Source organism: Colletotrichum lupini, chromosome 5, assembly GCF_023278565.1.
Source record: "Colletotrichum lupini chromosome 5, complete sequence".
Taxonomy (NCBI): Eukaryota; Fungi; Ascomycota; class Sordariomycetes; order Glomerellales; family Glomerellaceae; genus Colletotrichum; species Colletotrichum lupini.
Genome location: NC_064678.1, coordinates 6,111,208 through 6,137,447, shown reverse-complemented (window position 1 = coordinate 6,137,447; position 26,240 = coordinate 6,111,208). Strand labels below are relative to the sequence as shown.

Here is a 26,240-nt window from a genome sequence, read left to right as displayed (position 1 = left end):
CTGCATCCTGTACCCACTGCTACAGACTTGAGATGGAGCGCTTATCGAAACCAATCTTTTCGATCCTTCCCGGGTCTCTAGTTCAATAAACTTGTCGAATGGGTGGTCTCGCCAAAGCTTTGCTGGATCTCAGCTGTCGAAATCTTCTCACTGCGTCCATGATTGGCTCGGCTCCTGCCAAGAACATTCGGACGGGAGATCAGCGCAGGCATAGTTGAGCGCGTGGCATCACTGGCCTCGTCCCATGATACTCCGTCGTGCTTCTCTTGCCGATCTCACGCTTGACTCCAAACGTTTGCATTGCTCTCTGCGATTGCCAATTTGTCACCAGGCAGCAAGAATTGAATGATGCTGCTCAATGGTGAGACATGAGGATAGTAGCGGCTATGTAGTCTAGTACCTAATCAAAGTTGCGATGTGAGGTTATTGGATAGCTTAACGGACGCGGGGTAAAGAGCCCCTCGGCATTCGCACCATGGCGCCGGGAAGTGGGCATGGGGATCAGTCTAAATGATCCTTCTCCACTACGAGAAACCATCCGTCAATCCTACCGAGAAAGCCGTTGACGCAAGGGAGGTCAATAGCTTCATGATCTGCCACTCCAAGCCGCAAAAAGCTGATCATTCGTTGGCTCGCTTGGAACCGTTGCGCTTCTCCAGGAAGCGCTTATTAACAAGCCTCTTTGGTGCGTCAATGACACGTTGGAAACACCGAGGGGTTCCTTGGTTCGTGAAATAAACGCTCCAACTTTCAGATGCTTCCAGGTTAGACACGTCAGGTAGCGTGAGCTAAACATACAAGGGAGGGAGCTCACGTGAACCTAACCCCTGCACAGAATACGGGCCGACAGCGGGGTAAAATGGTTCGTCTTGTCTTTTTCCACCCCTGTCTCCGAGTCTGGGGTCGCATCTGGGGTTCTGGGGTTTGTCCGCGCGGCCTTTCTTCTTTCCCCAAAGCCAAGACTTGACGAGTTTCTGGGGCACATTGGCCTACTCACTTGGCAACAACTTGGCATCAACTTGGCAACATGATGGGGAGACCAGGGCCATGGATGACATCTGGACCTTCAAAACGACTACCGCGAAGATGAATGGCAGTTGAGGGCTTGGTACCTGATGCCGAGGCGCGTGTGGAGGACGCGGAGCGGGACGCAACAGCCAAGCAAAAGCCAAAATCAGAGACTAAAGCAGGTCGAACGTTCCGGGGAGGTTGTTGATGTCCCGCAACTAAGGTGACTGGGCAAATGCTTACCTTTACTAGCTCCGATTATACCACGATTCCATCAAGCCCCCTCCCCTGACGTATACCGCGCAGGACGTGGGAGAAGTCGCTCTGACCTTTACCGGACAGCCGCACCATATGCCTCTCCATCGGTCCATCGCTTCATTTCCAGACTTACCACTCTCCAGTGCCGGTCATCCGCACTCTTCCCCCGCACTCTAGAACCAATCTGGCCACCCTACCCGCTGCCCGCCAGCACCAGAGTCTTCATCGGAGAAACGACCCAAACGCATGCCATCGAATCCCACTACGACTCGAAGCGCACGTATAACACCAGTTCGGAAGGTCGTAATAGCGCGGCATTTGACATGCGCTCTCTGCTCATTGGAGGGAATTCTTGGCGCTTGGGGTTCTCGTGCGACCCTTCATCCAATATCACAGACATTGTCAACGAAACGAGATGAAGATGGATCATAAGGAACGGGCCATCGTGAAGCACCTCACGGTGTTTAAAAGACGCACGATGACCCCGAGTTGTCGGATCATGAGAGTTGTCTCCCCAGGATCTCACAGGCATTCCCCTCGTCAGTGACAACTCCCCTCCCGTTCTCCGTCAGCAAATCCAAGGTCGTCCCTCCTTCTTCGCCATGTTGTCCAAGCCAATCCGCGAGCGCGGCTACGCCCTCGGCCTCGCCCTCGTGGCCACAGGCTCCCTCGTCTCCGCCGGTCCCTGTGACATCTACGCCTCCGGCGGCAACCCCTGCATCGCCGCCCACAGCACCACCCGCGCCCTCTATAGCGCCTACACCGGCTCCCTCTATCAGGTGAAGCGCGGCTCCGACGGTGCCACGACCAACATTGCGCCTCTCTCCGCCGGCGGCGTCGCCAACGCGGCCACTCAGGACACCTTCTGCTCCGGAACGACCTGCCTCATCTCGGTCATCTACGACCAGTCCGGCAAGGGCAACCACCTGACCCAAGCCCCCGGCGGCGCCTTCAGCGGCCCCGACGTCAACGGGAACGACAACCTCGCCAGCGCCATCGGCGCCCCCGTCACTCTCAACGGCCAAAAGGCCTACGGCGTCTTCATCTCCCCCGGCACCGGCTACCGCAACAACGCCGCCGTCGGCACCGCCATCGGCGACGTGTCCGAGGGCATGTACGCCGTCCTCGACGGAACTCACTACAACGGCGGCTGCTGCTTCGACTACGGCAACGCCGAGACCAGCAGCACCGACACGGGCAACGGCCACATGGAGGCCATCTACTTTGGCGACAGCACCGGCTGGGGCACTGGTGCCGGCAGCGGACCCTGGTTGATGGCGGATCTCGAGAACGGCCTCTTCTCCGGCGTCAACCCCAAGAACAACGCGGGCGACCCGTCCATCACGGACCGCTTCTTCACCGCCGTCGTCAAGGGCGGTCCCAACCTCTGGGCCCTCCGCGGCGCCAACGCCGCCTCGGGAGGCTTGACCACGTACTACAGCGGCGTGCGGCCTAACGCGTCGGGCTACAACCCCATGAGCAAGGAGGGCGCCATCATCCTCGGCATCGGTGGCGACAACAGCGTCAGCGCCCAGGGCACCTTTTACGAGGGCGTCATGACCTCGGGCTACCCCTCCGACGCGACGGAGAACTCTGTCCAGGCCAACATTGTCGCGGCAAAGTACGCCACCACTTCCCTGAACAGCGGTACCGCCCTCACCGTCGGCAACTCCATCTCCCTGCGCGCCACGACCTCCGGCTATACCGACCGCTACCTCGCGCACACCGGTTCGACCGTCAACACCCAGGTCGTCACCTCGTCCAGCACCACGGCCCTGAAGCAGCAGGCCAGCTGGACAGTCCGCACCGGCCTCGGCAACAGCGGGTGCTACTCGTTCGAGTCCAAGGACACGCCGGGCAGCTTTATCCGCCACTACAACTTTGAGCTGGCCGTCAACGCCAACGACGGCACCAAGCAATTCAAGGAGGATGCTACCTTCTGCACGCAGTCTGGTATCAGCGGTACTGGCAGCTCGTTCCGTGCGTGGAGCTACCCTACCACCTACTTCCGTCACTACAACAACTTGGGATACGCTGCGAGGAACGGCGGTGTTCACACTTTTGACTCTGCTACTTCCTTCAACGCGGACGTGAGCTGGGTTATCGCTACTGGTTTTGCTTAATCCAAGGGCGTTCGATGATGGGATGAGAAATACGGGATTACCTTGTTGGGGGGACGAGAGGGGAAATCGCACGTGCTCACTGATGTTGCAAGCCCTCGGGGTCTCATCTGAATGATTCTTGATAGTCTTTAATGCAAGCAGTTGTCCCCTTTGGGCTCAAGTAAAACTGATCATATATTAAACCACCTCGCATATGAGTGATGCATGACTTAGGTCAAGAGTACAGGGGTTCCCGTGTACTAGGTAGATCAGGATCACTTAGCTGACACCATCTTCTTAAATAACAGCTATAATGGTATAAAGGAATTGTCATACTTGTAACTGTCTGTCAACATGGTCCGCTCTTGTGAGTGATTTACTCAAGATAGAGACTGAGCTTGGCATCGCCCTTCCACACATGGTTCTTGGAGCATCATGCTTTAACTCAGCAAAAGAAGCAAGAGACACACCTGTGCAATAGTCACCTCAATCGGCTGTATTATACACTTATGTTTCATTGCTATCAATTCTTTACAATAAGCACTCCTGATTTCTGGATCTACCTTAGGCAAGTCGCATCAGGGGCGGGAAGGTTGTAAGCCCTTGCGGACGGGGTAATTGACTACCTTCGAATTGAAGCTGGCTTCCACGATGAACTTGAAAAGAACCAAATCAGGCTTCTTAGAGCCATGAGGGCTTCAGTCTTTGGGGCTTGCCACCTGTATTCCATCCGGGGGCTAGTACGATATACTTGCATAGAGTAGCAGGCGAGCCAATGATCCAATACTAGCCTTACTGCTTTTTGATATCGTGGGTATCTATCGTCGCAACACCATTCAACCATATAATACTGATTGTTCTCAATAATTAGGTGATAACCAATTTCAGCTCTCGAGGACACGAGTTGTTGCTATGCATAATGAGCGCATGAAAGATCAGAGACACGCACAAATCCAATTAGGTATTTGTGTCCGCTCATTGGGTTTTATGACACGAAAACGGGGAAGAATAGAAATGAATGCTGCTAGTCCTTCAGCTCCGAAGCCTTTCTCGTAGTGTCTCAGCCGCTTATGCAAAGAGGCAACCGGGCTTGCTGCGGCTTGTTATATATTTTCAGCTTTGCGAAGGTTACTGATAGTAATTCCTGAATTATCCAATTACAATTAATACCGCTTCCAAGTCTTCTAGTGGTGTCTTAATTCGGCCCTTGTGATTGGTTTATGTGATGTATATAGGGCGGTTGATTGTCGTGGCAGCGAGATGGTGGTGCAAATCTATCGGATTAGAAGTCTAATTTGACCGCGGTATATAGCTAACTGCGCAGGGGCTAATTAGGGGCCCTACTTACGATTATTATAGCTAGCTTAACTTACGGTTAGAACCTCCTTTTTATACTTATTACGTAAATATTTAAATAGTTTAATTAATCTCTTTATTAACTACGGTTCGAACTAATTACTTTATAATAAGGATATTAATACTAATTAGTAGTTAAATTTTATTATTATAGATTAGTAAGGTATTTTATTACGTAAAAAAGACGACCTTTTAATACTATATAAAATAGGAAATTTATATTAATTAATTTTATAAAAGTAAATAAAAAAGGAGGCGATTTTTAAATACCGTACGGAATTAAATAATCGTAGCCCTTTATTACTTATAAAAAGTCGACGTTTATTATATTAAACTATATTAATTAACGGAATTGTTTAAGTAATTAGCTTTTTATTATCGCCCTAAGTAGCTTTTTTACTAAACGACTTTTTTATAACCGGCCCGTAATTAGAAATTAATTAGTTAAATTAATAAAACAAAATACTTACGTAACGACTACTTATTTAATTAATTAGTATAACGAACGAGCTTAATAATATAATATAAAAGAATACTGCGCAATTAAAAAAGGGGATTTTTAAACGTAAATATTCTTACTTAGTAATAAAAGTAACTTTATAAAAGTTATTAAGTTAAGAGATTTATAATATATAAAAAAGTTTATTATTATAAGGATTTTATAAGTACGACTTTAAGCCTGCGATCTAAACGACTTTTTTATAGCTCTTTTAATTACCCCCTAAGTATTACTTAGGAATATAAAATAGGGGACGGTTTAACGAGAGAGGAGGGGATTTAGAAGTCCTAATAATATTAAGTTAAGAATATTACGGATTTTAAAAATTAACTTAAAAAAAAAGTAGTTACTTTAAAATAATCTTACGACCTCTTATTAGAGTTATTATTAGCCTAAGAAAAGGTTAAAAAGACGAGGATTTAAGGGGAAAAAAAAAGATTTTTTAGAAGGCTATTAAAAGGCTTTTTTTTATACTAGCTCCTAGCGCGAGATTACTAATTTTAAAAAATTAACTAAGTAATAAAAGGGATTATTAATAAGCAATAATTACTTAACTATAATTAAACTACGAAAAAAACTGCTTAAAAAATATAAAATAGGGTACTAAGAGGCTATAAAAAATAAGATTTTTAAAGTATTTAACCCTATTATATACGAGCGATAAGTAAGTATTTTTAATAAGTTTTTAAAATTTACGATTTTATAAGAAAAAGGGCTTAATTTCGTTAATTATACTTAACGGCCTATATAGTTTTTAATAACTTATATAGCTCTTTTATAAGCTACTTAGCGTTTATTTTTAATTATTCTTATAAAATACTATTTTAAAAGAGGTAAGTTAAGGAAGGAAGTTATTTAGAAATTATAGAGAGTACGAGGCTTAAGAGGCTAGAAGTATACGGGATAATAAAAATTAATAACTAATAAAACTCCCGAGACTAATTATTATATCTTTTTATAATAATATAAACGTTTATTACTACTATTATAAAAAGGAACTACTAAAACTTACTTTTTTATATTAAATAAAGAAGAGGATCTTAGTAAGTATAATAACTAGCGATTTAAAAAGGTAGTAATAATTATTAAAAATAATAAAAATAAGAGTAGTAGCGAGATAATAAGAGGAAGCGGGAATTTCTTAAACTTTAATAAATTCGTTAAGTAGTAAAAATACGGATTTATTATAACTAGCGCGCGGATTAACTATATCCCTATTAAAATTAAATACGCTAATAATTACTAATATAAGTATAAGCTAGAGCACGACCCTTAGTAAGTTAGGGTAAGGAAAAAAAGGATAAAACCCGATTTTAAATAGAATCCTAATCCTTTATAAATAAGTAAATATTAACCCGGATTATTAGGGGACGTAGATATATAAAATTACGGATTAGCTTAACGGTAAGTAAATTAACGCAGTATTAATCTATTTAACTAAGGTTTATAAAAAAAAGGGGCTATAGGGGTAACCCCTATTTTATAAGATCGTAAATAACCTTAGTTACTAACTAGATAAATAGTTTATAAGTATAAGCTTAAGAATTATAAAAGTAGTTAATAAATTCTTTTATAAGCGAGGGGTATTATTAGTATAATTATAATCGTAAGAGCTATACGAAATATTAATAATAATAATTATAAAAAAGGAATTTATACTATAGAACTAGGTATAGGTCGATAGAGCGTATAATTACTTTAATAAATTTAAAAAAAAGGTAAATAACTTAAATTTCCTCTTTATAATTACTAACGGAAATCTATCGTTATAAAAAGATATACTAGGGTAAAATATAGTACTAAAAGTACGATAATTAATAATTCTACTTATTTTAATTTATAATTTATTACCGCTACTAATACGAAATTCAGTACTAATTAGCTAATAAAAAAGGAGGTAAACGACCCGAAGTTATTAATAATACGTAGCGATATAAAGATCGTATATAAATATTAAAAATCTAATAATAAATACGAGGTCATTTATAAACTTTAAAAAAAAAATTTAAAAAAGAAATTATATTTTAGGGGGAAGTATAAGGTTTTATAAAAAACCTTAACGATATTTTACAATTATTATAAAAAAGTCGGAATTAGGGAATACTAATATTATTTAGTAATTAATATCGTATTTATAAATAAACCTTCTAATTATTACTACGAAGCGGTGCGTAATTTTAATTAAAACGACTTTTTTAATATAATTAATATAATCCAAAGCCGTTTTAAGACTTATAATAAGAACTTAGAGCTCTTATTTAAGCTACGAGCGATTTTTTTTATATTTATAGCTAAGATAATAAAAAGTAAATTATAAATAAAGATCCTTAAAGAGCTTATCGATCGAATTAATAAGCTAGTGAAAACCTAGTTAAATAAGAGGATAAATAAATAAAAAGTCGGATATTTTTATACCGTAGTCTAGCGTATACTAGAGGTAAAAATAACCCTATACTAAGTACTTAAAAACTACGAGACGCTCTGCTCGAGGCTAAGATCTAGCTTTCATATTAAAATAAGAATATTATACTAAACTTACCTCTAGGTATATAACGGCCCTTATTAATAATATTAAGTTAATTAAATATATAATAAAAAAAGAAAAGAGGTTAGATATAGTAATCGCTAATAAAAAGGCCTAGATTTATTAAATAAGTAAAGATTTAACTTATAAGCAGGGTAATAAAAAAAGTAATACTATATTTATAAAAAGGATAGATATTAGTTAAGTAACTACTCTAAAGAAGAGCGTATTAAATTATATAAATAGTATAAAAAGTCGAGGGTAGTAAATAGTAAAACTAGCCCTCGTTAGTTTAACTAATTCCTTATTATATATAAGGGTAAATCCGGGGGTATAGAACTTAGTAATAATAGCTAAAATAGTAGCTTAAAGTATATACCCCCTATAAGAGATTCGGAAAATAAGGAAGATCTTACCCCCTATACTAACGAATTAGATTATAATAAAATCGATAATATTAACTACTCTTTTTTTACCCCGTTAGTTTTTAGAGGATATATAAGGCTAAATAAATAGAGAGTAGTAAAAGTTTTTAATAAGTAGGCTTTTATTTATAAATAATAAGGGAAAGTCCTTTAGATAACGGATATAGAGGTAGCTAAAAAGGTAAATTTAATAGGGCCGAAGCTTATTTTTTTAATAATTAAGGAAAAGACGTTATCTCTCTTAATATTTAAAAAAAAATATAGTACTAAGTAAATCTAGGGGTAGCTAGAGGGGTTCTTTTTATATTACTTAGATCTTTTAAATATTAAGCTTATATAAGTATTCTATACGAGTAAAAGGTATAGTTTAAATAATTTTTATAGGATTATTTTAAATACTAGGGTATCGTAATAGTTAATTAAAAAAAAGGGTAATTTTAAGTATTATAGAAGATTATATTAATAACGCTTAATACGTTAATAGCGGGTATTATAAGGATTAGTTTTAGCTTAGGTAAGGAAATTATTACTTTAAGTATAATAAAAATAGAGACGTACTTCGGAACGATAACTTTTTATATTTTACCTATTAATATTCTATTTTTTTTATATTTAAAAGATATAAGTTAACTAAGTATTATATTTAATAATATAAGGAATAGAATTTTTAATAATAAGTACTTCGAAATAGTTAAATAACGATAGGGGTATGCGTTTATAAAGCTTATTAATAATACGAAGTTAATTAATTACTTAACGAAAAGTAAGCTTAGAAAATTATATTAAAGATTTAAGTACTTATTAGTTACGAGGCTATATAACCTCTTAAAGTAATTAAGTAATAATAATATCGAAATAGGGGCGCTAAAGTAGTTAATAAAAGTATATTACTAATACTAAATAAATACGTAGAGCCTATATAGATTTAAATTTAAATTATATAATAAGCTTAATTTTAACTAGGAAATCGTTATTAATATTTTCTATTTAAATAGTTAGCTAGTATTATATATAATTAACGTAGCTATATTTTTCTAAGTAGGGTAATTCCTCTAGGATTTATAAGTAAAGATAGTGTGGGTAGCCCTATAAAAAAGCTAAATTAATATATACTAAGGACCGCTATATAGTATTAGAACCGACGCTAGTACTAGCTTTAAGTTAATAAAATTTAAGGATAATACGACGGCTTACGGTATATAGCTAAAAGTTATACTTATTAAAGCGTATTATAGTATTAAAAAGGTAAAAAGGGTATATTAGTAATTAAAAAGGGCGTTTAGAATTATTAAAGAGGAAAATCCGGATTTTACTAACGACGAATGCTTTTAAATAGTACTTAAATATTATAACGATATTATAGGGCTTAATAGACTTATATTAACGCTAGTAGTATTTAGAGTATATTTAAAAACGACCTTAGCTTTGTTATTATTACTAAGTATAAGCTAATAAGTTTAAGTAGTTAAAAAAGTAATACGGGTATTGCGCAAAGTAAGTATAAGAAGGTAAGTTAACGAGGTAATTACTACGCGCAATAGGCCTAATATAGGGGGTAATCTAAATATATTACTAAATTTAAATATATAAGTATAATACGAAATTACCTAATAATAGGCTAGGCTATATAAGTTAATTTTTATTAATAAGCGCTCTTATATAATTATGAAAAATTGCGACTAGTTATTTAAAGTATTAATTATAATAGTTAGACTATATTATATAGATCCTAACGAGGTAATTTCTAATTTATAAAAAGAAGAAGAGCTAAGGGAAACTATATAACCCGTAGTAGAGGTATAAGAAATTATCCTTAACGAAATTATCGTAGTAATATTAATAAATAACGAGGAAAAGGAAATTATTAAAAGGGTATTAATATTACTAACGAGACGTTATAAAAGACTATAACGGTAAGCCTTAATACGGTAATTTATTATTAGTAACGAGGTAATTAATACTTTTTATATAATAATAAAAAAAGCCGATTTCGAGCTAGTAATTAAACTACGTAAAGAAGGCATAATTATAACTATTAAAAAGCTATATAAGGGATTAGATTTTATTAAAGTAAATACTCTTTATAATCGAGGGGTCTATTAATTTATTTTATATAACTTAGAAAAATATATAAACTTTTATATATTTAAATTACGAATAGTTCGTGAGATTAAAAAGAAAGGAATACCCTAGCTATATAAGAAGTTTAAATACGTAATTTAGGGGTACGGTGACGTTAAAAAAGCGACGCTACTTATATAATTACTTATTATATAGTGCTATAGTTAATAATTAATAATAGTACTAATAGTATTACTATAAAAAAAGGGATACGAGATTTAGAGCCGTAATATTACTTAGGCTTATATTTAATTAGTTATAAGGCTTATAAAGAAAATCCTAGCCTATTTACTAAAGGAAATAGCTAGTAAGTACCTAAAAAGTACGATTATTAAAGTACTTAAGCCACTATATAGGCTCGTAAAATCGGGTACTTATTAGTAGGCTATATACTACGATTTTTATATTAATTAATTATTAATAATTACCTCTACGTACGACCCGTACTTATTAATTACGGAGTATAAAAGCGACTAATTTAGGATTATTAAAATATAAACTAATAATATATTAGGCCTATCTAATATTAACTTTATAAAAAAAGAGGATAAGGAGCTTTAAAAAGTAGGCTTTATAACGAAGCTAAAAGAGGTCTTTATAATAAATACTTCCTTAGTATTTAATAATAGGATTTTTATAATTAAAAAGGAAACCGTCGTTTATTAATAAAAGGGGTAGGGTAAGAAAATTAACCTTATCGATCTAAATATAACTAATATTAAGAAGCGGTATAAGGCTAAGCTTGCGCAAGGGGTATATATTATAAATATTTATTAACCCGAAGTAACTTTTAACTATACTAAAGTAATATAAGCTATAGATCTAACTAAATAAAATATTAAAGTACTTAATAAGCGGCTTAAGTAATAATAAACGAATCTCGATTGAGGTCTCTTTTATTACTTAATTAACCTTACGATTAGTAAGTTTTATGTTTTTATTAATAGGTTATTTATAAATAATAACGACTTTATTTTATAATTAGGGTATATTATTATCCTAATTAACGAGAGTATAAGCGAGAGCGAATTTATTATATATAGTAATATAATTTACTATTTATTAATTAAAAATAAGTAAGTAATAAGAAGTATATTAATATTAGAGGTTTATAATATAATTAACGGCGTTAACCTCTCTTATACGATTTTAATAATACTAAAAAAGATTACTAATTAAATTAGCTTTTTATTTATTTTAATAGTTATTTATACCGATTCTTACTTATTATATAAATACTTTATTAAGTTAGGAATAATAAAAGAAAAGAGGCTTATAATTAATATTATAACCCTTAGGTAATTATATAAAAAGCGCGAGATACTTAAGATCCGTTAAATTAATAATAAAAATAACCTCGCAAACGCTTTTATAAAAATAGTACTAAATAAGGGATTAGAATAATTTATAAGTAATAAAAAAGTTATTATATAAATAGAGGGATAAGTTATATAAAAAGAGTAAAGAAAAGGGGGAAAAAAAGACGACTTAGTAAACGGGCCCGAGATCGAATTATATTTTTAATTATAGTAATTAAATTAATAAAAAAAAGAAAAAGTTAGTATTAAATTAAAAGTTTAATTTAACTACGGTATATAACTAACTACGTAGGGGCTAATTAGGGGCCCTACTTACGATTATTATAGCTAGCTTAACTTATAATTAGAACCTCCTTTTTATACCTATTACGTAGATATTTAAATAGTTTAATTAATCTCTTCGTTAACTACGGTTCGAACTAACTACCCTATAATAGGGATACTAATAAAATCATTTACTTAGCTACCAGCCACCTACATGCCACTTAGAAAAGCATTTTCAATTGTGGTGCCGGTAGCAGTTAGACATGGGCTTTCAGACTAATAAGCAGTAGCAAGTTCGATCACAGAGGCCCAAAGACTGGGACCTGTTGCTTCCGTCTGATAAGTCGGCCCAACCCCTCCCAGAGGCCTGAGACGACCGCTTGCTGGAGACACGTTTGCGCAGCTTTTGTTCAACCCACGATAATCATTCGCGTAAACATCATCATGGTAATTACCGCTGTAGACCAAATTATTGTTATTGATGTCACTGCTTGACTTTTTCTAACTTTCGCAATAGCCTTTTTCCGAAATAGCCCCAGGCACTGGCCTCAGTGGCGATGAGAAGCCTATAATCGAGTTAGTGTCACTGGTTCTCGTGTTTTGTATTTGGAATGATATTTTGTTTCTTACTCGATCTCAGCATCGTCGCAGTCCATGGCCTCAATCCCTTCAGAGGGGCTGCCCATTCCATTCGCACGTGGACCAAAAATGGTCGACTCTGGCTCCGAGACGACCTCCCTAAAGATATGCCAAACGCGAGAGTACTCCTATACGAATACGACTCTGTCCCTGTTCTGGCCAGCACAAAGCAACGCCTGACTCACGAAGCTACGGAACTTCTGAACTGTATTGAGGTAGAGCGAGATCAGGTTTGTCACGTCCAAAAATAATGTTTGTGTTCACTTATGCTCAGAATAATATGGGCAATTAGTGTGCGCAGCGGCCTCTCATATTCGTTGCTCATAGCCTAGGTGGCATATTGGTCCGACAGGTAATTAGCGAACCTACAAGTGCCCTGATCTTTCGTTATTGACCTACTCATGGCACGCTAGGCTCTTGTGAATGCCCACAATAATCCACAATACAACCCCATCAAAGATTACACGTAAGTTACCGTAAGCTGCTTGTTGACTTCAAGTTCATAACACTGACACAGAACAAGGCGCGGGCTTGCCTTTTTCGCTAATCCTCATGGAGGAGGGAACGAGACACTTGTGTCATACGGAGCGAAGTGCGCCAGAGTCATCAACTTCATCACAAATTCGCACCAGAATGATCTGATGGAGGCAGTTACATCAGGATCACTCTATTCGGACATGCTGCAGGAGAACTGGAAACACCAGCTGAACAACTACCGCATCTATTCCTTCTATGAAGGAACTGGAACCGTATGCCCTTATATACTCCACAAATTTAACTGAGCTTGGCATTAATTCGCTTTAGATTGTTTCACGAGACTCGGCGACCTTGAATATGCCGGGTGACGTTGAAACAATTGTCAGAATCAACGCCGGCCACAGCGACATATGCCGCTTTGATACTTCAATGCCGGTCGATAAGGACAACTATAAACAAGCGATACATGGTTTGAAAAAGCTTTCGAATGCCGCTTGCAATCATCTAAGGGATATCCTGCCTGCTCCTCCGGACACTTTGCCCTCTTTCCCCACATCTGCCGCTGAGCTGTCCGGAACACATCAAGGTGCGTAAGGAGAATAGAACACCAGAAGATGGAGGATACCTCCAAGGGACCAAGGCGGATAAGAACCATGTAGAGGAAGATAATATCTTACGCCGATTGTTTCAATTTAAGTGTAATTCAACCCAAGAAACCATCAGTCCAACTGACTTCTTCGTTCTTAAAGGCCCATTGATAGTACATCAAGGCGAAAACAACGTGCTTGCATACACGTTGTTCCCAGATAATCCACGTGTTCAGCAGGTGCTTTACGTGGTCGCGGCAGAGGCTGCTCGCAGAGGGGCGTTTGCAAGTGTTGGTATACACGTAAGCAGGTCAGACCTTTTGGTCGCAACTAGGTCAATAGGTCAGTATAGGTCTATTGCGTGTGTGTAGGAGGGGAAGATCGTGGGCAGAGCCCGCGGTCCCTTAGTAGGTATAGGTAGGTAGAAGGGTCCGTCTATATGGGCCTAGACTGCCTACCTACTACCCCTACCTAACTACCTAATAGGGCCCCTTTTCTACCTCGTAATCTAATATTAGCAGTCTTCTACTTTTATAATAAAAAAGGCTAGAATAGGGGCTAGGTCCCCCGCTAGCGAGAACTAGTAATAGAATTTATAATTAATCCCCTATTTAGAAGTACCTAAAGCCGTATACTAAAATTTTAATATAGCTTTTATTATAATTATTTATATAGAAATTTTAATATCCCCTCTTTCTAATTACTTCCTAATCCTCTAATATATATAATCTATATACCTAAACTCTTTAAAAATTATTAAATCTAGCGTAATTAAAAAAGAGCTTTTTATTAATCTAACTACGCCCCGAATATATACGTTTCTTTTTAAGCTAAAGCCCGAGAGGTATATACGTTCGCTAAACGACTTACCGCTTATAATATATTATTATTTTAACTACGTATTACCTATCTTTTTATCTTAACTATAATAATTCCTTTATTAACGAATTGTTTAAGGGACTTATTTAGTATACTTTTTATAAACCCGTTAGCTAAGTTATTATCGCTATTAATCTAACGGATCTCGCAAAGCTCGCGGCGTTTATATAATTACTTAAGTACTATAATATTTATTATAAGGCGCTTTTCCTTTATAATACCTAGCTTAATAAGGTATTTATATAATAAGTATAAATCTATATAGACCATAGTAGGGATCTTCGGAACGTTAAGTTATTTAGTAATAAAGTCCAAAGTAGTTAAAATAGCATAGGCAACGTTAACGCTTATAACTATTCCGTAAACCTCTAATACTAGTACGCTCCGGGTAATCCTTTTACTCTTTATAGAACTATAATAAATAATATTACTATTAATTATAAAGCTCTCGTTAGTCTATTTTTTATTCATAAGGATAATAACATAACCTAGTTATAAAGTATAATTAACGTTATTCATAAATAACCTATTTACGAAGATAAAAAGTTTAGTTATAGTTAGATCTAATAATACGAATATAAGCCCTCGGTTTAAGTATTCTATTTACTATTTAATATAACGGTTTAGCGTAGTATAGTTAATAAATAACGAATTTACTTAGTATTAAGTAATAAACGACGTATTAAAAGCTACCTCTAGTTAGTAAATTAATATGATATAAGTACCTCGAGCTCGCTACTTAATGAATTATTATTTAGTATTTAATACCAAGGGGTTAACTTACTTAAGCTTTTTCCCTTAGTTCTTTTATTTAAGTACTATATTAATACTTTCTAATAAAATAATCCTACTATTAAAAATAAGCGGCTCGTTAGCTAATAATTACTATTTTAGTTTAGTTAGTAACTTAGCGCGCTTAAGCTCGGTTTTTTCTTTCTAACTAAAAGTCTTATTTAATAATTTAATAGTATTATCGGTCTATATATTAATAATACTAAATAATCCGCTTTTTCCTATCGAGACTAGTAAGTATAGATCGAACGTAAATATTATTATCTAGAGCATCTTTAAATAATACTTACTATATATTACTTACTAATAAGTACTAGATTTTACGAGACTATATAGTAGCTATACGACATATAAAATAGTGCCCTTAGGGTATAGATAACGGATCCGAGCTAGTAATTAAATAAAAACCTTGCGGTAAAGAGGTTAGCTTAATTATATATATACTTAAGTAATATCTCGTAGCTAAATAACGTAGCTTTTTTAAATTAGGGTCGGGGCTAGGGCGAGGATTAGACGTTAACTAGTTCTTTAAATTATTAATAACTACGTAAGGATCTCCTTTTTTCTCTTATTATTATACCCTTATATAACTAAGTAAGACTTTTTAATAGGGTTAAGTCCTAAGTTCTTAATCTCGTTAATAAATTAAGATTTAAATATCCTTATATCCTTATATTTAGGGCTAAGTTAAATAAATTTAATTACCCCTCTCTTTACTAGTCCTAAAAGCTCCTTATTAATAAATTTTATAAAAAGTACTCTTAAGGTAGTAATAATACCCTTACTATAGAGCTTAGTAACTAGCTTAAGATTTACCTCTTTTTTAAATATAAAATAAGTCGTAATTATAAAAGTATTACCGCGGCCGCGCTATATTAATATTTTTTTAATCCTCTTATTTTATAATAGAGGGTCGTTATTAATTATAATAACGATCTTATTAAGGACTTTATCTATAGCGACGCTACTATTAATTAGCTAGTTAATTACGGGGATTAGTAAGCGGTCGACGTACTCTATTATCGTAGCTAGCGGCTCGGGGTTAACCTCCTCTAAGTACTAGGGTTTAATTATAGTAGCCTAGAAGCTTATTAAGCTATAAGGTAATTTTATTACGTAAGTAGTACTATTTATTAAAACGAGCTTAAATAGGCCTTTCTATCCCTTACCTTCTTACTAAACTTTAATATTTAATTATGATAATAAATTAATAATATAGGAGATATTTAGTTCGTTTTAAGTAGCTAGTGCCTCGCTTACTTACTTATTAATATAAAGTCTACGGACTTCCCTTATTACTTTTTTAACTACCTCTATACGTTAAGTAATATTTAGTAATAATAGAGATTCGTTAGAAGTGCATAAAAAAGCTCCGAAAATGAGAAGTATAAGAACGAGGCTATTTAAGCTAATTATATCGTTAACTACTTTAATTGCGGCCTAAAGTATAACCTCTACGCTTATTAATAAGTACTTATTTTAAATAATATCGTATACCTTTTTAAATACCACGTAGTATTTCTTAGACTTATTAATATTATTATAAGCTTCGATAAGTACTTTCTTAACCTTAATAAACATAGATCTAATAAAAGATTTAAACTTTATAGTACTAAAGTTCTTATTAATATTTATAATAATCTAGTCCGGCGGACCGAGGTAAACGTCGATTTAATATAGCTAAAAAGCCTCCTATATATACTTCGTAATTATATTTATAAAGAACCTTACCGCTTAGAAAGAAATAGTAGTATTAATAACGTAAAGTACTAGTTAGTTAGTGCCCTTATAATTTATTAAGTATATTACGTTAATTATAACTTTATAATTAAAATCGTAATTATCTCGTAAAGTAAATTTAAATCGGCTAGGGGTAGTAGCGTTAAGTTAGTATTATTAGTAGATCTTCGTAAGCTTCTCGAGGGCTACGATTTCTATATTATTATTAAACTACTAGAGTAGCTTTAGGAGACGAGGAACCGAAAGGTAGCCAAAACGCTAATATAAGTAGCGCAATTCGCCCTCCGTTAAGTAGTTAGTAATAGCTTTTTTATTATTAAGGAGCAAAAGCTAAGGGTATCCCTATTTATAAATAATAAGTACTATAATATCTCCTTTAATTAATAAGTTATTAATATTATTAAAGTATACTCCTAGCTTATCTATATCCTTTAGGTAGTCTAAGAAAGGAGTATTAGTTAGTAAAATATAAAAAATAATATTACTAAATAGGGTATTAACGACTATAGATCTTAATAACCTCACGGGTTTATTATTACTAAATTAAATACCTACCTCGCTAGCTCTAAAAGTATTAAAAGTAACTTTAGGTCGTTACTACTATAATATAAGGAGTTAAGGGTAGCCCGTAGTTAAGAATTCCGTAGCACTAATATTAAGTATAATACCTTAAAAGTCCCCTAATAAGTACCTCCCGTTTAATAAAAAAGAGGTCGCTAGTTCCGTAAGCTTAGTTAACTCGTTAATAAAGGTATTATTAATAAGGCTATGCTCTATTACCTAAGTAATAAGAATATTTATAAGGGTTTTATTATTAATAATAGTCGTAAGGTATACTATTAAGATCTAGACTTTGTCTTCGTAGTTATCCTTATAATTAAAGTCGAGGTTATTAAAGTATTAGATTATAGTATTATTATTATTATTATTAGTAGGGGTAGTTCCCTTATAAAAAGCGAGGAACTATAAATATAAGCTCGGTATAAACTTTTTATTTTTTTCTTTACTATCTTTATACTTCTTATATACCTAACGTCGCTCTTTTTCTAAGTACTTAGTTAACTAATAGCCGGTTTTATAATAAACAAAACACTTTTTATTAATAATACCGCGGCCGCGTTAATTTTACTTATTAAATTAGGTCTTTTTACTAAAGCTACCGTAAGTACGGTCGGTCTAATAAGTAGTAAGGACCTCTTTATTATAAATACTATTTTAAAAATACTACTACTTACTACGGTCGCGCTCTCTCTCTATAATATTAATTAAAGTACTAAGCTAGTAATAGATACTAATAAATATAAGTACTAAGTTAAGTATAATAAGTTTATATTTTAGTATACTATTTATATAATAGAGGAGTTAGTCGCTTATATTAAAAATAGATCCCTAAGTAGCTAGCGCCTCGTAGAGGATTATAATACGGTTAATTAGCGCTTATAAAATTTATTAGTTTAACTTACCTAGGTTCTTATAAATTATAAAATATTAGTAGAGGTTATAGAGCTTAGCGAGGTAGTTCTAATAGCTCGTAAGTAGCTTAAAGTATTCCTAAGTCCTTTAGTATATTATATTAAAGCTAAGCGGGTTAGAAGTATTACTAAGTTAGTTAAAATAAAAAGTTAACGCCCTTCCCTTAAGTATATTTAGAAAAGCACTAGAATAGTATCGTCCGCTAATTCCCGCCCGTTAGTATAGTACTTTAAAAATCCGAAGCTTCTTATTAAAAACATCGTACTTCTCGCTACTATACTTATTTTTATTATTATAGAGCTTAGCGAAGTTAATTAATTAGTAAGTATTAGGTATAATATCGTCTTTAATTTCTATATCGAAGTATAGTGTTTAACGGGGTAGATTTCGTTATTAAGTAATAATAACTTTATTCTCTAGTTCTTCCTCCTCTTCTTCTTAAAGAGGCAGTAGGTTAGTTAGTTAATAATAAGGCTAAGGTTAGAATCTTAATTACTAGGATTAAGTAAGTTAGGGTTATAAGAATTCCCTTACTATCTCTCTAACTTACTAAATAAAATTATTAATATTTACTAACTACGGAAATAGTAAATAAAAGAAATAAAGATCGTAATATAATATATTAAAGCATTCAATACGGCTATAGTAGGCTATAATTTCTTTAGAAATCTAGGTAAGGAAGTATTAAGTATTAAGGGCGCTAGTAATCTTTTTTACTATTTAACTACGATCTCTAATTATTAAATTAATATTATTATTTATAAAAAAGTCTCTTAGCTTCTTAAGAATTGTACTTTCTATTCTTAAAAAGTCCCCTACTTCCTAGCTTTAAAAGTCGGTTTTAAAGTCCTTTTATAACTCCTCGCCCGTTAGGCTATCTTAATAATAATATCTTATTATATAGAGGATAAAGGTATTAAGCTTTTTATTATTTATAAGGGCGGGTATAATATTAAATAAGCCCCATTAAGTTAGGTTAACGTAGTCTTACTAGTAAATTAAAATTAGGTATAGTTCTATAATTTAAGAGCATAAGTAGGCTAGAAGTAATATTAACTAATCGTTAGACCCTTTTTACTTATTACTAAGGCCGGCGGTTATTATAATATATTTATAAAGTAAGTTATATAATAAAAGATTATTATAAAATATAATTATTATATTATAATTATAATATAACGTTAGTTAGGTTAAAAAGAGTAGTAGGTCGGTCGTAGCGATAGTTTTAATAATAATAAGCGGGCTACTATTACTAATTAAAAAATTCTACTCCTTTAACGAGGTATATAAATAGAAAGTTACTAAGGTCAGTAGAAGGTTATAAAAAGGGAAGAAAGGCCTTTTATAACCGTACTTCTAATAGTAAAATAGAGGATTCTATTAGCTACTAATTAGCAATTCCTTTTAGTACTTCTTATACTTTATTTTATTAATCTAGTCTCGGAGCTTTTATTAAGTTAGAAGAAGGTAAATTTATTAGTAATATAAAATAGATCCCTATTACTATTATTATCGAGATCTTTTCCTTTCCTTAGTATCTTAAAATACTTTACTATTAATAAGAGATTCGCTATTAACGTACTTATAATTCCAAAGGTCTTATTATTACTAAGCGCTAGTACGTTAGTAATTATTAAATTAATCTCTTAGTAATTAATCTCCTCTCGCTTATTACTAATTTAAAATAGTACTTAGCTATAATATATTTAAAATAGATTTCCCCGTAAGTAGTTCGATTAAAGAGAAGTTAGTAATAATAATAAGGCTAGCGGAGATAATATTAATAATAAAGGCGAGGTTAATAATAATAATAAAGTAGTTAATCTTTTTATAATAATAGTCTTAGTAAAAGAAATCGTACGTAATAAAGCGCGCTCTTAACGGCCTATAACTAGTTAATTAGTTATTAGCTAGCGGTAATAGAGGAGAGTTAAGGTAATATAAACTAGGCCGCTTATTATTAATTAAATAAATAGAACTAAGTTAATAAGTTAGAATAGCTAGCGAGGTAAGTCGAGGCTATTTCTTCTATAGTTATATCCTTACTAACCTACGGTAGAAATATATATATAATTTAATTACTAATTAGTATTAGTATATACGTAAGTAAGTTAGACCTTTTAGTCGTAACTAGGTTAATAGGTTAGTATAGGTCTATTACGTGTGTATAGGAGGGGAAGATCGTGGGCAGAGCCCGCGGTCCCTTAGTAGGTATAGGTAGGTGGAAGGGTCCGTCTGCACGGGCCTAGACTGCCTACCTACCACCCCTACCTAACTACCTAATAGGGCCCCTTTTCTGCCTCGTAATCCAACAGCAAGCAACGTTCTGGAGAAAAAAGACTCGTCTCTACCATCATTCATTAAATCCTTCGTTCACTATCGCTACGACGAGGCGTACGAAGAAATCAACCAGAGAAAGCATCCTGAATCGTGTAGCTGGATCTTTCGCACTCCTGGCATGGAATGGTGGATGAACAGCAAGACGCATTGTGCTCTGTGGTTCACCGGGTTTCCAGGCGTTGGAAAGTCTACTCTGGCGAGCCATCTGGTGGAGACACTCAGTTCAAGCCACCCAACGACGCAGAAGAGCAAGACTCTCTATGCTTTCTGTCACCATCATGAGAACCACACTGGAAGCATGGTCCTCTCTATTGCAATTCACCAGATGATCATGGAAGAACCGACTCTACAACGTTTCGCATTTGATCTGGACGATCAAGAATGCTTCAACCCTGCCATCAAACCCAGGGATAGACCTTTGCAGCCCTTGTGGCGTCTTTTGTGCAAGTTGATACAAAAGTCCGGGGTACAAGTTGTATTCTTCGTCATTGATGCTTATGACTTGATAGACCATGATGACCAGAAGAAGCTGAAAGACCTTTTTCGCCTTTATTTGAGTAGTAGCGAGCCTGGAAAACCGCTTCTGAAGGTTTTCATGACAAGCATCCCCTTTCAGCACATAATGGCATTGCAGTCTGAATGGGACGCCCGGTCGCCTAAAACCCTCCAAACCATTGCCGCCTCAGATCACGAGAACGAGATCGGCATAGATATCGATAAATTCACGAAACGCGAAAAAGAGAGAATCAGGAGGCTTCAAGGTTACACACAGCGGCATCTGAGCATCATAGATGAGCAGCTGAAATCATACCAGCCCAAAAGGTTTCTGCCCATTGCACTCTACTTCAGACAGCTCGAGACCGCAGCACCAGAATCACTGCAGAACTTCCTCCGAAATCTCCCGGACGATATGCATGTTGTCACAGAGAAACTTGTAGCACGGCTTCCACCAGAGTTACTCGCCGGATCTTCTCCACTAATGAATTGTGTCATACACGGATTCCAGGCACTATCCAAGTCGGAACTAGCCTTCGCATGCCGGGTGTTAGAGGATGGGCTAGATAAAGACCTGCCTTTCCCCGCTGAGTGCAAGACACCAATGTCAGACGACGACAAAAAGAGCATTGCCATCAGGGTCGGCAGGTATTCTCCCCTTCTGGAGATTGGTGCAAACAACACGATTGATGTCTTCCACAAATCGATTCGGGACTTTCTCCTGCAAGCTGCCGAGGAGCGAGAAAATTTCTGTCTCAAAAGCCACAGGCAAGCCCACCGAGATCTTGCTGTTTTGTGTATGAAGGTCATCATTCACAAGGATGAATGGCTCAGGGCTCAACAGCGAGAGAACAGGTCTCTTCCTAGCATTCGGATTTATCTCGGAGAACATACTTTCCTCCTCTACTCCGTTCGGTACTGGCGACAGCATCGTCTTGAGGCTATACCGCCCCAAACACCACGCCACAAGATTGACGAAGAAATTCTTTCAGGCGTACATGGAATTGTCAAAATGTGGAAGGATGACAGTACGAACGTATATTTACAAGACAGAATGATCTATAACCTTGGTCCCTCTCAGCACCGTCAGTGTTTGAATCGAAACCTAGCACCCTTGGAGGTCCTGAGCGCATTGGGTCTTGACGCCATACTTCAGGTATTTATCGAGTTGTCCCAGAAAACTCCGGCACCAAGGATTCGGAGGCCGACAGAGAGGATCAACAACGCAGTCAGGTTGGCCATTCAGGGTGGCCACGAGGGCTGCTTTGACATATTGTGTAAATCATTCGATATTTCCTCACTTGAAGGAGAAGACTTTAAAGGTGTGATGGCCGACTCAACATGGGCAGGGAGTCCAGGGTTGGTTGAGAAAGTCCTAAGGTTAAGACGTACGATGATCCCGGAGTTCTTAGAAGCCTTGTTCGCCGCTTTTTCAACAGGGGACCGTGACAGCCTCAACGAGCTTACCAGAGATCGATCGATCTTCAAGGACCACGACCACTTTGGAATGAGTGCGCTTCACGCTGTTTTTGCATACAATCACGGTCAGACGTTTAGCAAGGACCTGTCACCTCAGGAGCCAACCAATGTTATTGTGGCCATGTGTCAGTATCTCATCCGGAATGGACTGGATACTGAAGAAGAGGACAATTACGGCTTTACACCACTACATTGGGCATGCAGATCTGGATTATACTGCCGGCGACAAGTAATCGAATGCCTTGTTTCCAACGGTGCCAATCCTCGGTCGCGATCTGTTTCTGGCCTGACACCACTACACCTTGCAGCATTTTTTGCTACAAACATTGATGGATTCAACTGTCTTCTCGAATTGGGATCCAATGAGCTTCTAGGGATAGCATCGCTTGGACTGATGACACCACTGCACTGGGCCGTCACCCGTCCGTCACGGCGTGCTCACTTTCCTCATGAGGATGGGGAAGAGGACATAACAGAAGATATCATGAGATCATTACTACGAGGCGGAGCGGACATTCGACGGGAGAATTCGCGCGGCATCAGTGTGTTGCAGTGGGCAGGTCGCGAGAGGAGTCAGATACTACAGGCCATCTTCTCTGGTCTGGATGGCGTTCAGCTCATACAAATTCGCCATAACGCAAACATTGACCATTCACCACTTTGGCAACCATTGGGAGATTTAGAGACGGATTCACCTGGTCGCCTCGTACCCCTCGCCAACGCGCCGTGTACCCAAATTCGACAACGAGATGTCGAAGAAGTCTGTGAGACCTCAGAGCCTCAGCCTGCGCGGGCGAACTTGTGGATTCGCATCAAGCGTCGCTTACGTCTTGACCAGGGGAAGTTCAAAAGGTAGCAACGATGCTTCGTAGAGATTAGATTCGGCGTCATGCGGAATTCCAGGTTCCGAGGGCAGTGAAGGTCCCTTCCATTGCGGCCGAGAAGTGGAGCCTGGCTCCGATGTGCTCGCGATGCTTTCGACTGATGTGTACCTATCCATCAAGTAGTACCTATGTAATAGTACTTACCGTAAACCAGAATTGTCTAGAGTTGAAAAGAGAAAACCAAAGTCTGTGTGATGTATGTGCTTATCCTTCTTGAGAAACAACCTGGTGCCGCTGCATGATTCGTCAGATCGAGTACAGTAGCGTCCGCAGTAGCAAGAGCCATTCTAGGGTACGTCAAGAGCTTCCATCGATAATTGTGGCTAGTAACATTCGTACGTTTTGCGATTTCGAATTATGCGGCCAAGCTCTTGACCACTGAATGCTGCGCAAGCCCGGAGGATCCGAGTCAGCAATCAAATGCCAATTCAGCCCGACTCTCCGATGGCATGAACCTTGTCGAACCGACCGAGGCCGACTACAGTCAGGCTTCTCTCTTGGCTCTAGAAGAAATTTCACGAAATCGAACTTTTCAGGGGGGCCGACAAACAACCTAAAAGGCTGAGCCGAGGTCCAGCAGCTTCGCCCAGACTTTCCATGACAATGCAGCACGCATCCCACGCTGTGACGCTAGGGCAAACAGGCACGCTGGCACTAAGAAAAAAACACCGAACCCCGTTTGGGGGAGTGGGGGTCCTCCGTCACTTATCGCTGCCAATCGACGATAATTTGCGCTCGCGCCCCGACCCCAACAACACCAACAAACGATCCCAACCAAAGCGACCGGGGGTGTGGGTGCGAGGCCCGCAAAACGAGCTCCGTGGACCCGGTAGACAAGCGCGCAATCCATATCCGTACGGAGTTCTTTACATTTTTCGAAATTTAAATCCCATCACCAACCCATGGCGACCTCCCTCCTCGCCCAATGCTCAACCACCCTCTGGTGCCACCTCCGTTCCCTCCCCCTCTGGGCCTTCGTCCTCGTCGTCCTCCTCCTCGGCGCGCTCCGCCAGCGCCTATTCCCATCTTCACCGTCTTCTTCTCCGACCAGACGGCGACGGGAAGCACCGGTCGTCGCGGATAAGAAGACGTCCGCTTCCTGAAGGTCTCAGTCACTCAAGGAGAAGACAACACCAGCAAACCAGATACACAAGATGGCGTCCGCAATCGCAAAGGCCTCGCGCACCGAGGCCGACTTCGATCGCGTCCCCGTCCGCGTCGTCCGCCTCATCCGCCTCGCCGGCGCCAGCGGTCTCGCGTACGCAGCCTACAAGATCCACTGGCGCATCGTCCTCGCCAGCTTCTTCACCGGCCCGGGCAAATTCAGCCGCATACTCATGCTCATCTTTGCCCTGCTGAACCTCAAGAACATGCCCTTTGTCTGGACCGTACGTTAAACCTCCTCTCTCTCTCGTCTACAGACAGAAGACAAGAACAGCCAAAAAAAGACTAACACATCCACGAACAGTACCGGGTATGGCACGCAATAATCTACCACCTCTTCATCCGCAAATCCCCCCGCCTCGGCCCGCGCTCCCTCTTCCGCCCCATGATCTCCCAATCCCACGCCCCCATCACCGAGATAGACTACAACATCCACAAGTCCAATTCGACCTACTTCTCCGACCTCGACGTCTCCCGCACCCACCTCTGCACCTACCTCCTCCGCCCCGGCTTCCGCCAACTCACCCACAACGCGACAACAAAACTCGTCCTCGACCCCAAAACCTCAAAACCCGCCCGCGGCCCGCTCGGCATCATGCTCGGCGCCGTACACTGCTCCTTCCGCCGCGAGATCACGGCCTACGCCCCCTACGAGATGTGGTCCCGCATCCTCTCGTGGGACCGCAAGTGGCTGTACATCGTCACGCACTTTGTCCCCAAGGGCACCGCGCGGCCGACGGAGTGGCTCGATCCGAAATTCGGCACCGCGCGGGTCCGGAGGAACACCGGCGGCGACGCGAGCAGCAACAGCGCGGACTGGGAGAAGAAGATTTACGCCACGGGCGTGAGCAAGTACGTCTTCAAGATTGGGCGGTTGACGGTGCACCCGGCCGTCGCTCTCGAGGCGAGCGAGCTGCTGCCGCACAGGCCGACCGAGGGCGGATGGCAGGGCGGCGAGAACGGTGTCGGGGACGAGAGTGTTGATCTGAGCCATGTCGCGGACGACGGCGCGTGGGACTGGAAGATGGTTGAGAAGAGGCGGCGCGAGGGGATGAGGTATGCTGCGCAGTTTGCTGCCATGGATGACCTGCATGGATGGCTGGACGGTGCGGATGGCGGTGACGGAAGTGCCTTGGGCAAATTCGGACTTGGATAAGACGAGAGGACATGGTGGGATTCGTGATACCCAATAGACTTAGACGGTATTGACATTAGATGATGATAGAGACGGGGGCAAAGACGGAATCGTAGATGATTCAATCTGGGATATCAATGTTTCTTCGGGTTCGGGTTTACATTGCCACTAATCAGCTGATAGAACTAGATATGCATGCGCGTACAACTACGTCAAGACTTCCATCGTCAGGTGTGCTGGCTATTTCTCTTTTTCCCGCTAAACTCCGCAATCCGCAATC

General features: G+C 38.4%; 5 protein-coding genes across 5 annotated transcripts; 3 read left to right on the top strand and 2 right to left on the bottom strand.

Annotated features, from left to right (window-relative positions):
* Positions 1–77: 77 nt before the first annotated feature.
* Positions 78–1,058, bottom strand: CLUP02_11258 (uncharacterized protein; the record flags this gene model as incomplete). Its single annotated transcript, XM_049290226.1, has 6 exons — positions 78–231; positions 280–351; positions 529–616; positions 644–747; positions 834–909; positions 998–1,058. 6 exons carry the CDS (start codon positions 1,056–1,058, stop codon positions 78–80), a joined length of 555 nt encoding a protein of 184 aa, XP_049147371.1.
* Positions 1,059–1,868: 810 nt separating this feature from the next.
* On the top strand, positions 1,869–3,389 carry CLUP02_11257 (alpha-L-arabinofuranosidase B; the record flags this gene model as incomplete). The annotated part of the gene is made up of 1 exon (XM_049290225.1): positions 1,869–3,389. The coding sequence occupies one exon, from the start codon at positions 1,869–1,871 to the stop codon at positions 3,387–3,389; it is 1,521 nt and encodes a 506-aa protein (XP_049147370.1).
* A 5,254-nt stretch (positions 3,390–8,643) lies between these two features.
* On the top strand, positions 8,644–8,802 carry CLUP02_11256 (uncharacterized protein; the record flags this gene model as incomplete). Its single annotated transcript, XM_049290224.1, has 1 exon — positions 8,644–8,802. A coding segment is annotated over one exon (159 nt), but the record flags the coding sequence as incomplete, so codon positions are not given.
* A 3,558-nt stretch (positions 8,803–12,360) lies between these two features.
* Positions 12,361–12,918, bottom strand: CLUP02_11255 (uncharacterized protein; the record flags this gene model as incomplete). Its single annotated transcript, XM_049290223.1, has 4 exons — positions 12,361–12,442; positions 12,507–12,643; positions 12,701–12,720; positions 12,915–12,918. The coding sequence occupies 4 exons, from the start codon at positions 12,916–12,918 to the stop codon at positions 12,361–12,363; spliced, it is 243 nt and encodes an 80-aa protein (XP_049147368.1).
* CLUP02_11254 (uncharacterized protein) lies at positions 12,623–25,981 on the top strand (the record flags this gene model as incomplete). Its single annotated transcript, XM_049290222.1, has 13 exons — positions 12,623–12,745; positions 12,808–12,858; positions 12,929–12,981; positions 13,039–13,264; positions 13,320–13,578; positions 13,742–13,921; positions 20,779–23,629; positions 23,689–23,739; positions 23,912–23,953; positions 24,056–24,144; positions 24,242–24,731; positions 24,767–25,049; positions 25,130–25,981. The coding sequence occupies 13 exons, from the start codon at positions 12,623–12,625 to the stop codon at positions 25,979–25,981; spliced, it is 5,550 nt and encodes a 1,849-aa protein (XP_049147367.1).
* Positions 25,982–26,240: the final 259 nt, after the last annotated feature.